Here is a 12,273-nt window from a genome sequence, read left to right as displayed (position 1 = left end):
ATAGCTCACATTGCACCACTTGCTCTTTACTTACGTCTTGGCTCAGAGCCATAAAACTCCTCTGCAGTTCTTTAGCAAATTCCAGATTATTTGTCACTTCCTGATATTTTGACACTGCATCCTTAAAAAAAAAAAAAAAAAAAAACAACACAGAAGTAAGCCATCACAAACAGAACACAAAATACATACTTCCAACAAATTTCCACATTTTTTTTGCTCCTGAGACACAGCATCTCTGAATGGGACTGCACCAATGTTAAGTCAAATTTTGATTTTCACTGGCCAAAATATTGAAGACTTTGTCTTTAGGGTCTCTAGTTCCTTAGACAAATATGCTAAAGCATATGCACATACAGGCTCACACGCATTACATACTAATTTCATGTTTAGCTTTAGCCAGTTTCTGACAAAAACTAACTGCAGGACCAGGGAATGGGGGAGAAGAGTAAACTGGCAACTCAATACCACTCAAGAGATAAATGTTTTGAGAATTAATGCATTTTTATTTTGAGTCAGAGCCAAAATCAAAATGCTATATGGAGCATAACGTTCCCTTCCCCAGAAATCTATTAAGAAACGCTATTTTCTTAAATCTTATATTCTTATTTGCACCAACGCAATCCAAGCTCCTTAACGCAGTACTGAGTTTGCAGTACTGAGAAGTTACAGAAAATCAATCTGGGAAAAAAAAACCCAACGAAACAGCTAAGACATTTATACTCCTCCTGTGACAAAATTAATAATGGGTATGTTCTTGGTAAGGGACATTGAGCCAAAGAAAAAGTAAGGCCCTACTTTATTTGAAAAGCAAGGAACATGAACTGTATTTGTTAGGGATTTTTTCCCTTAAGGATTTCCATTTGTCATTTAGCTAAGAAACTTATGCATATATACATATCACACATTAGGTGATAAAAATTCATCCTTCTTAGCCGCTTTGCAGAAGCAGAAGACGTAAGTGAAGTAAGTATTTTCAGCATTTCTCCAACCAAAAAAGATTTTATCATTATGAAGTCTGGTACTCAGGCTGTGGTCCCCATAAAATTGAACCATGAGCTTCCCTCCTCAATAGGAAATTTTAGTTATTTCCTTTGCTCAAACAGACAACTTACTGTGGTTTGTTTTCATAATATGCCATTAAAAAAGATACACAGATCAGTGATACTCCAGTTTTCAGTTGTCACAGACTAAAAGTGAAGTCTAGACAAATGAAAAGATCACATGGACCAAGGGAAGCAGCTAATTCCTTTAATTGTGAACAGCTGCAATAGTTGCAGGGTACTTATTTTTTTTTCCTTCACTTTTTTCAATGTTAAAAATCATCAAGAAAATGTTGATTACTGACATCTGGTAATCACTTTGTGTGTCAATATGCATATTTGCATCATACAACTGAATTTAATTTGGCATTTGCTTTATATTTACTACAATTGGAAAACTGCTGTTCAGTCAAGCTCTGTAATAACCTACTTCTAAGAACCAGCCCCAACAAGGAGAGAAGCAGCACAGATGCACTAAGTCCAGCTTATCTAGAGCATCACATCTGCTGCACTGATAGCTCACATAGGGACGTAGCTTATTTTCAGAGCCTTTGGTCTAAGCAATGTTTTTAACTAGACTGCACAATATTTACAAGCTACCACTAAGTGACTAAGCTCCTTAAATTCTCTCTGGGCACATTTTCTGTGAAGAAAAGGATGATGTCCAGAGAACCTCAAAGGTATCATTTAATGCTTTCAATAGTCCCAGGTTATAACACATGCCAATTTTTACCACAGCTTCTTTACAGTCTAACCTCAACAAGCATAAAGCATTAATACATGTTCTTCTACCTGTTCTTTCAGTTTCTGATTAACACAAAAACTGCCATGTTCTAGGCAACAAAAAAAATGAGGCCAAATCAGATCTCAGAAAAATCTAGCTTTTACCAAAGGGAAAGGGGAAGCGAAATTCATCCCTCCCTTCCCCACCAAGATCACAAAGCAACTGAACAGAGATCTGTTGAGTATTTTTTTTCTTTTTACCAGTTGATCTTGATTCAGACGTTCTCCCTTGTTCATTCGTTCCTGGTAATCATCAAGTTTGCTCTGAAAAGAAAGAAAAATGCTATTATGAAGAACCAAAATCAGGTTACTGCTTTTTTCAACTTGTGCTAACAAAATTAGGTACAATAAAATTACAGGAAACATAGACCAACACATTACACATGCACGCAACCATCACATAGAAATTGTACCCAAGAAAAATTGTCTTCTGGGCTAAAAAAAATATGTAAATACTTCCCCTAAGAGATAAATATTTTAACCATGTTTATTTGGCTATCACAATAGGTCTTCACAACTATTCTTAATTTCTGAGGAAATACACATTCCTTCTAATGGGGAAAGCACAATGCACACTTCCTTCAGTCCAAACAACAGAGCTGAACTCAGTTCCCAGTCAGAGCTTATTACCACTGTATCACTACAATACCAAAAACACGACTGCAAAAACCCACTGCCAATGCTATTAAAATTCAGAACTGTAATTCTTTGTAGTTGCATCAGTTTAGTTTTAAAGACTTTAAAACAGTTGCTAATCCTTTATGCAAGAATGCCCACCAACACAATTTGTATTAATAGCTCTAAAATATTTTTTGCTCAAGAGCATTAAGATTTCTTTTTCATGGGGAGAAACTGAAAAGGGAATTGTTAGGTTAATTTTCAGCAGGATCAGGTCTCTAATCTGCCTAAATATGAAACCATGGAAAATACTGACATTAGCCAGAAACAGGTAAAACTTATGCATGCCCAAGTGACAAAGATTCTACAGGCTAAGTAGAAAGGTTCTTAGAAAGGAAGCAAAGTCTGCACGAATAATACTCCCAACTGTTAAGGTCTAGGTTTTTGCCATATCTATATTATCACATATGATCATATCTTTTATGGAATGTGCCTTGATCTTATTAAAAGAAAGCTATCAAAATGAATACTTAATTATTACCTTTCCCAAGCTAGTATAAAAACAACATGAAAAAGCAAAGCAAACAGAAACACTTCATTCTGAATGAGAAAGAATCAAAACCCTGATGCAATCTTTGTTTCAGAGTTTATTTTCCACCAAGTGACAGGGTTTTTTTGTTATTGCTGGTTTTGGGGTTTTACTATTTTTGTTAAAGAACATTTCAGTTCTAGTATTTTACTGGTATTTTTCTAGCTAATTGAACTTCTATGCTCCATCTCAGACCTTTTGGAAAGATAAGCCTGTAAAACAGTTTAAGAAAGCTCCTCCTACAAAGCATTCAATGCCAAGCATCATTTACTGAAACACATAACCACCCTTAGGAGACTTGGTCCTTCTGATGGCACCCAGTGCCAACAATTCATTTCTTTGGAAATCCTACAGGTTAGATGCAACAATTAACTACTTAATCTTTCAGTATCAGAGCCAGTAACGGCCTAAGCAAAGTCAAAAACGTTCCTGAGCTCCAAAAATACATTACTGGGAATTTCATGCTGGGGACAGACACTAGTAGGGTAATAGTCATCAAACTCAGCAGCCACAGTTGATAAAAAAAAATATCAACAAAACAGCCCTGAAGAACATTTAGCATATTGGAAATATACACAACAAGAAATAAGTTCACTTTACTCTTCTACATACTGATTTTAGAATAGATGACAACATGGTTGGACAATGACAGAAGGTTGTTTTCATGATTTAAGAGAATGTAGCTAAGCTGTGAAGTCAAAAGGGAGGGTAAAGAGCTCAAACGTTGCAGCGCCCCAGTGCAAAGCCAGCGAAGTTAACTGACACCTCCACTGCCTAAGGCAGCTTAAATCCTACAGTGAACTGGCTTTGCAGACAAATTTTTTTAAAGTTGTTACTTGCTCAAGTCACTTGCTCCCATGCTGCAGATTACAATTCCCTTGATCACGCACTGAAGCAATTGTTTGTGAGGCTGCACAGTAAATAGACTGCTAAGATGAGCCAGTTTAAACAGTGTCTACAAAACTACAAAAATGCATTAAGAAAACCCAACAATTTCTGTGATCCAGTTTCCAACACAAATCCATAAACAACAACAGTAAACCAAACAGGACAGAACATCAAATTCTAAAGGAATGCCGCTGAGGTCAACTTTGTTGAAGAAAACATATATTGCAAAATTACACTGCAAAACACTCATATAATCCATTTTGGTGGCTAAGGGCATAAGGGAGAGAAGAGACAAAAATACCCTAAAGAACTACAATTGTTTCTGCATACCTTTTCCATGCAGCCTTACTTCAGCATGGGTGGTATCTTCAGATTGAGAATACTGCAATAACATACTCAAAAAGTGGGTTAAGTTTTTCTTAAGAAAGATCAAATATTCCTAGGTCTAATGTAAATGCTTTGTTCATTTTTATTCAGTAGTTTATCAACTAAAAAGCAAGGGTAATATGTCTATTTCTAACCATTAGGAATAGAAGGAAAGTTACTTCTTGTCACTTTTTTCTTCGTTAAAAACATTCCTATCAGAAAAGCTAAAGAAGGAAAGCCCTTTCAGCTGCAATGCAGGGGACAAGCAAATGCGTGTTTAGCTTTATGTTACCACAAAGATTTCAAATGCCAAGTAAGTATTTTTCTATCATCTCAAACATCCAAATGCTGCATTACACAAAAATATTCAGGAAGCAAAATGCTTTCTTTTTAATCTATACTGTCAACTAACAGCAATCTAAAAGCAGCATTAGTGTTGTAAAATAACTGCAGTAAAATTTCTGCTTAGCAACCTACTGCATCTGCAAAAAGTAAAGATTTTCATAATTTCATCCCTCCTTCCACAACTTCATCCTCGCTCATCGTGGATATAGATCTTGACGCACAGCAGCTAAACCAGCAGAAAAAAACCCCACCACCAAATCAAGTTTCAAAGTGAGCACACAAATTGTCTATTAAACAGCTCATGAGTCAGCAGACCCCAGTTCTGCCGACAGCAAGCCACCATGCCTCAGCTCTTTTTCCACCAAGATGAAGTATTTTAGAGCTCCCCAGGAGAAAACCACTCCATACAGGCTACCAGGCATGGGGGAGGCATGGGGAAGGTGGTGGTGATCATTGCTTAAGTATGCCCTAGATTTTATTTTAGCAGGAATCCAAAATTGAATTACTTTATTATGGTGACAGATACCCTCCTCTCACTCTCAAGTTCTTGTTACCTCCTCTGAATCGCTTCAAAAAAGCAATCTTAAAGTGAGGAGAAAAAAAAAAGTATCAAAGAACCCCCCCAAAAAAACAGTTACATGACATTAGCTTCAAAAACAATACGTTTTTAAAATGCCTGACCACTCAGCTGTGCTGTTACAGTCATTTACAGTGCTATGCTATAAACTGGTTCACTGGAATGATCTGATTAAAAATAACCCTTAAAAAAGGGCCAGGAGCAGGAGGGAAGCACTATATTTAACCAGATAATTTCAATTGCATGGTTCATACCAGAAACAACAGGACAAGTGTATGTGACAAGCTACAAGGTGGAAGGGGAGAAAGTAACCCCTTCAACCACCTGAAGTAAACATTTTGTTAGGCACACTTCACTACAAGAAAAGAAAAGATGGAGGGGACTACTGCAAGTCTGTTCTCTGAGACATCTCAATAACAGCATATATTTTTTAACAGCATCAAGCAATTAAGATAATCCAAAATTTGAAATAGCCGCCTAATACATTTTGCACTGAAGCAAGGAAAAGCTAAGCTACAAAACAGAAGCTTATTAACCTGTTTCACATTTGTACATTGTGATTTATCTGCTCTCCACCATTATCTTGACGCTCACCAGTTTCAGTTCTTAGCAAAGACTGCCCAAAAAATACATATATAAAAATCAAGTCTTCCCATTTCTTCAGGAAAAACAGGCAGAAAAACAATCAAAAAGGTAAAACTATCAGTTTAATGAAACATGGAAGTTCAGAATCTCTCAGAAATGGCCAGAGTTCTCACACTTACTGTCTGGGTACACTTCCTACTATATATACACATCTAAAAAGTCCCAGGAAGCTGTTTCAGTCCTGAGTTACAACCAAGAAGCTGTCATAAAACATTAACATCAATACTCTGGAACATAAAACGCTTACAGGTCTTCTGTTTAAACTGCACTTGATTTTGAAATAACAATTGTAAATATTCTTGCATTTTTTCACCAAAGTCTGCTAAGTTTAACAGTTTAGAGAAAAGTATCTCCACACCGTATCGGCTTTTAAGCAAGTGACAAAGACACACCAATTCTGAAGACCGCAGTCTCCTGATCAGCTTACCCCAGAGGAACTGATCACAAAAGGGTTATTCTCCTGCCCACCCCGTGCCAACAAGGACAGCCGTATGGCTAGACTGACACCTGGGTCAGCAGCCTGATGCAACCAAACCCATACAGAGCCAGAGGTATAAAACCAACCAGGATGGGACCCACTCCTTCCCCCAAAGAAATGCAGAACCAATGGATACATGCAATCTTCAAAATGTAAAGCTTTTGAACTGAGTTGACAACAGAGAAAAAAAGATACTACTTCTTCAGTAACCAGAACTAAGTTAAGCCACAGATGAATGAAACTTCTAAAAATTTTGGTAGCTGCGTATGTATGATCTCCTTCCAAATCACCATACAGTATTTTGTATAGAAACACCATGAACCTACAGGTAAGGTGAGTACACTGCAAGAGACCTAGATTTCATTCTACACATCATTTATTTTCAAAATGAGTTATTTTTACAACAGCAAGTGAATCCTAGAACACAAATTGGGTTCTAGAACACAAACGGGGCTCTCCCAACACATTCTGTGTATCTTTTTCTTCTGAAAAAAAAACCACAGCATCCACAAAATATCAAAAGCATCTGAAAAACTTAAATAACCCAAAGATCTTCCACAGCTTGTAAGACTCATCACGTACCTGCTTAACAGAATGTGCTATGAGACATAACCTCTATGCTACATACGACTGTTAAAAACAAAGCAGAGCCAGCTGAAACCAGAAAGTACCAAACAACATCTAATTTCACAGATAAACCTGCTTGATTTTTCAGAGATGAAGCTTGGTTATCCAAAACTGCTATTAGGAGAGGCTTCAAAGAAAGATTTGGGTTTTCAATACACAGTTTCAAATGAATTTTACAATTTATTGGTTTCAAAATCATATTTAATTTCCAAAAGATAAATTTCAAACCAAGCTTCACAAGGAAAGCTTCTGGAGATGCTCACAAGCCTTGAGCATCCAAGTGGCCCAAATAATCATGTAAAAGCGCTTGAAAGTGTTGCTACCAACCAGCTACTTGAAGCATGGCACTCGTCTGCTATCATTAGCTACACATACAAGAATAGAAAACTGATCCCAGCTTTTACTATAGGTTTGTAACCGTTTCCCATGGGAAACCCAACATTGTATTGAACCAAGTCATATCTACCTGAAATATCCATCTACTGCTCCAGTGAAAACTCTTGCGTAAAAAGGACAAAACCACTTTTTAAGTATTCATTTTTAAACCCAGTCAGGATTACACTTATTTGGAAATTCAGAGACAGGCTGATAAAGCAACAGCATCTTCAGTTACCAGCTACAGCTAAAACATGCAGTCTTTTTAACTGTATATGTCAATCTCAAGCCATGTCAAGTAGTTTAACCTAACAAGTGTATTTCATATTTACAGCTGCCCAAGAATAATCTTTGTGATCACCTGCCCACACCTTAAACCATGTCTTAGCAAATGAGGTAATTTATCCAACAGAACATTTGGTTTTAAAAACTGTTTTTACATAGCTCATGCTGTATTACACAAGCAGGAAGCAAAAATAACTTTTATTTGTCATTGTATCCAAACACTAGTTTGGTCTACACTCAATTGGCTTAATTTGGAAAGGTTTTTTCCCTCAAAGAAACCCAAAAAGCACAAGCGGCAGGGAGAGTAAGAAAATCCAAGTTTTACTGAAGTTATTTTGTCCCAGGGAACCTGGAAAGCTAGCAGGGTAGCTAGTAGGATTCTCACCTCAGACACCTAACAAAAGCCTAAAGGAGTTCATGCAACTTCTAAATGAACTAAGCTTGCCAACATCCACTCCCCAGTTGCATGTCTGAAGGTCTTGTAGAGAAATCTTCAATTACACACACCCCCCCCACGAACACACAAATACCTAGTCATCTCAGAAAAAAGGAGGAAATCAGGATAGCATTCCCATCATTCCCAGATACAAAGAGATGAAGAGAACACAGACGTTTTCAGGCCACGTTTTCACATACATTTTTCAACAGCAATTCAATTTATCCGAGTCCCTTTTAACACAGGCAATACTCATTCTTCAAAATAACGAGGCCACTTTTAGGAAGAGAAAATGGAAGTACAGGTAATAATCTAGATTTCTAGTCAATATAGAAACATTCAGAATATATAAAACTAAGTTAAAAATATTATGACTTGAAATTGTGTACTCTATTTCGATGGTCACCTCAATTTTATCCTCAAGAGTTTAGAACGAAACACATGACACTAAATTACTTCAGAATTTCTTCTTTCTTCATAATGAGTGACCTTTCCTCAACTAAAAGCTGCAGACCATTTAAAACCCAAGATGGTACCTCTCTTACAGAGCAATGTTTTTCATCCTTCAAATGCATGTCTAAGCATATTTTTTTATTTGTTCTCAAATACAAAGCTCTCAAAATCACCTATACTGGCCTTCATTATCAGCCAATGACAAAGAAAGGTTTAAACGTTCAACTAAGCACAAGTCTTTGCACTGAGATTTACTGATTTTTTTTTCACCCACTCCTGTCAGTGCAGTATCCAGTACCATTTTACTTTCTGGATGGCTAAAAAAATAACAGATATTGTCAAAACATGCAACATAAAGGAAAATTAATCCATCTGTGTAGTTAAATAAATTTATTGACAAGTAAAATAAAAATACAGATGTCCATGCGTACAGTAAGTTGTTTTCAGGACAGTAAGCACACAACACTATTGACGAGTGTTGATTTACTAAAGGACTGTTGATTCCTCCACCAAGGGAGAGGCTCAAACCCACAAATCAGTTATCCTGCTTTGATACACCAAGAACAATTTACCTCCTTACTTCTACAGTGTTTCAGTGAGAGTCATCCTTCAGTAAGTTTCAGAACTTCCTCAGCCTGTTAAAGACTCAAGAGAAATGTTTGAACTTTAACTCATCAGTGTGAGAGCACACTTAGCTTTTCTTTTTCAAGATCCAGCCTTTGCCTTTCCTTTTAATCCCATACGTGCCTCAAAAACAGACTCTTTAATTTTAACGGAACACCTTTCAGCAGAAGCCATTTCTAGCAAAAAGGCACTTCATCCCCTCTAATCATTTGCTACGATACCATATTTATAAAAAAATAGTGACAGCAGCCACAGATAATACAAAACCCACCCAAAAAACTAGGGCCTTCGTGAGACCAGTATCACCAATTTTCACCCTCTCTTGCCAGAGCAATAGAATCCCACCCATCCTTGTAACTTAAGATACTATGGAAGTTGACTGAAGTCCATTCAAATGGAATGGAATGGTGAAGGCAAGTGTAAAAATAGGTGTAAATTACTTATAAAATAAGGTAAATAAAAACACTACTAGAAAGGAAAGCTGACCCGCACACCAGTAAGTGTGCTTATCCTCTTTATTACTTCCAAGTACAGAACAGATCAGCAGAATGTTCACCTGCTAATTTTAGTTTTAAAGACGCGTTTTGAACATCATAGAACAATATTTTTAGAGGATTTCTGTGTGTTAGATACAATGATTGCTTCAAACCATTCTACTGTATTGAAACAACTAGAGGCGTACATAAAGATCTGTAGTCTTGCTCAAGTTGAGGACCACTGTTCTTGTGTGTGCGCACATTTATATGTATTAATGACAAGTTTAAGACAGACATCTTGCCTGTCTATACATTACAGTATTCAGACAAGCATCAAGAAAAGATCCTCTGATTCTGAAACTTATCTAAAAGCTCCTAGCTTGCTGCTTTCTCTTATTTCATTGCTAAAAAGCAGGAAAATCCCACACTCATTTTTTAAGTGAGAAACTGAACTGCACACATCTTTAGAGGTAAGGCGCAGCTTGTTTCATTTGCAACTGACCTGTACAGCCTAATTTAACACCAGTATTTCTACTTTATACAAATACAGAATACTAGTCTAGACTACCATGATCTAAAGTGCTAGTTAAAATCAATAGAAAAGTACTTGTGCCCATTCACTTCTACGAGCAAAAACAGATTTAGGGCTTCAACACTGACATAAAATTATTTTGTCGTATTCCCTCATTTTAGCTTAGTAAGACAGAGTTTTGAAGCAAGTCTTCAGGCTACAGGTACATTAGCCTCTTTTCTGATCGACACCTCATGCTCTGTAGGTTGGAAAACTCGCTGAGGCTCATTTAATCTAGCAACACCGAGCACTGAGTGGGTGCCACATAAACTGTAAGTAACCACGACACCCTTTTTCTCTCCTGTCACAACTCGAACCCGTCCAAGGACCACGGATTTAGTCGCTGCTATTTCTAAAAATAACTCCTTAAAGGCCGCTGCCAGCTGACCTAAGACTCCCAAAGGGGTGAGCTTAGGGCGATGAAAAACGAGAGACGAAAAACCCGCTGGGTGGGGTGGCCGGCGGCCCCCGGCTTTGTGCAGGCAGCTGCCACAATGCAGTTCCGTCGGAGAGGCTGAGGCGGCCTCCGCCGCCGCCATGTTAGCTCCCGCTTCCATGTGCCCGGGCTCCGAGGGGAGCCCGGCGCACCGCAGCCTCTCCCCGCAGCTCGGCGCTCCGGGGCGGGGAGGGGGAGCGCTCCCGCGGCGGCGGCGGGGCTCCGGGGCGGGGGGGAATGGGGGAAATCGGAGCCCGTTCCCTGCGGCGAGGCGAGAGCGGCGCTGGGCCTGGCCCAGCCGAGAGAAACAAAAGGCGGAAGGGGGGGGGGGGGGGGGGGGGGGGGGAAGGGAACCGCGCCACCGAGGGGTCTCGCCGGCAGCGGGGAGGGGGCCGCGGCCCCGGGGCTGGAGGCGGGCGGCAGCCGCGGCCCCTCCGGTCGCTGCCGCACGGGGGTGCGGGAGGGGAGCGCGGCCCGCAGCCTCCCTCCCTCCCGGGGCCGCGGGAGAGGCCGGCCCACACAATGGGCCGGGGGACCCCCGAAAGGGAGAGGGGAAAGGCCGGGAGAGAGACACTCGCCCTTCTGGAACCTTCCAGCGGGCGGCCCCTGGGGGCGACGCCAGGAACAACCCGCGCAGGCCGCAGGCTCCCTCACCCAGGGACCGGGAGGGCACGGCTGAAGGGACCGGCCGGCCTAAGAGGAAGTAAACCAGAACGGGACCGATCGACGGCCCCTTCAGGCGGCCCGGCGGCGGGGTCGAGGCTCGCCATAAAGCAGGACCCCCGCAGGCTGAGGAAAGGGGACGAGGAGGATGGGCGACCAAGGGCCCCGGGGCCCACCCTGGGGGCTGGGAGGGGGACGGGAGGGCCGCCGAGGACGGGAGGGCACCTTTTTCTTCTCCAGGTTGCGCAGCTTTTTGTCGATCACTCCCAGGATCTGCTTCATGGCCTCGGTTTGCACCGAGGTGATGCTGCCACCCGACGCCTGCGGGGCGGCCGCCGCTACCGGGGCAGCCTCACCGCCCGGGCCCGCTTTCCCGCTGCTGCTCGCCATAGTGCTGTTGGTAGCCGAGGGCATCTCTGCGTGAGAGAGGGAGAGAGGAGAGCGCGGGCGCGTTAGGGGGAACGGACCGCCGGAGGGGACACGAGGGAGGGCGGGCGCGCACACGGCCGCTTCCCCACGCCCAAAGGCGCGCGCGCGCGCACACACGCGGGCCGCACCTGCCAGCGCGCGCTCACACCCACCCCCCCATACACACCCCAACCCAGCCGCGGGGGCGCGCCGGGCCGTCACGTGACCGCGCCGCCTCGCGCCGCCGCCGGCACCCCCTCGCCCCGCCAACGGTCATTCTCCTCAGAGCTCGCTCCCTCCCCCGCCGGTGTCCGGAGGGCCGCGCCACCCTCCTCACCCTGTGCGTGAGTGGCCCGGGGGAGGGGGGGACTCAGTGCGCCGCGCTCTCGCTCTAGGAATGGCTGCCTCAGCCGACTACCGGCCCCGCTGCCCGCGCTGCTCCTGCTACCTCTGCGCCGCGATACTAGGGGAGAGAGCGAGGGCGCGCACGCCAGCGCGTAAGGCAAGGCGGCCCGGGAGCGAGCAGCGCGGGGTCCTCGCCGCTTGGGTGTGCCCGCCGAGAACGCCTGAGCCCGCCCTCCACCGCTCCG

General features: G+C 42.2%; 1 protein-coding gene across 3 annotated transcripts in view; it reads right to left on the bottom strand.

Annotated features, from left to right (window-relative positions):
• CAPRIN1 (cell cycle associated protein 1) overlaps positions 1-12,219 on the bottom strand; it is a 35,859-nt gene extending 23,640 nt beyond the window's left edge. For 2 of the 3 annotated variants that reach the window (XM_055813324.1, XM_055813325.1), the window contains exons 1-4: positions 12,021-12,170; positions 11,501-11,691; positions 2,025-2,087; positions 35-121 (exon numbers count right to left, since the gene is read on the bottom strand). In XM_055813324.1, coding sequence (XP_055669299.1) covers positions 35-121; positions 2,025-2,087; positions 11,501-11,689 — 339 coding nt within the window. In that variant the 5' untranslated portion in view covers positions 11,690-11,691; positions 12,021-12,170. Of the gene's footprint in view, positions 1-34; positions 122-2,024; positions 2,088-11,500; positions 11,692-12,020 lie in introns of all 3 variants that reach the window. The other variant, XM_055813326.1, reaches the window with a different exon arrangement.
• Between the last annotated feature and the right edge of the window lie 54 nt (positions 12,220-12,273).

This window comes from Falco peregrinus, chromosome 9, assembly GCF_023634155.1.
Source record: "Falco peregrinus isolate bFalPer1 chromosome 9, bFalPer1.pri, whole genome shotgun sequence".
NCBI lineage: Eukaryota > Metazoa > Chordata > Aves > Falconiformes > Falconidae > Falco > Falco peregrinus.
Note: the sequence above shows the minus strand (reverse complement) of the source record. Positions and strands in the feature narration are given on the sequence as shown.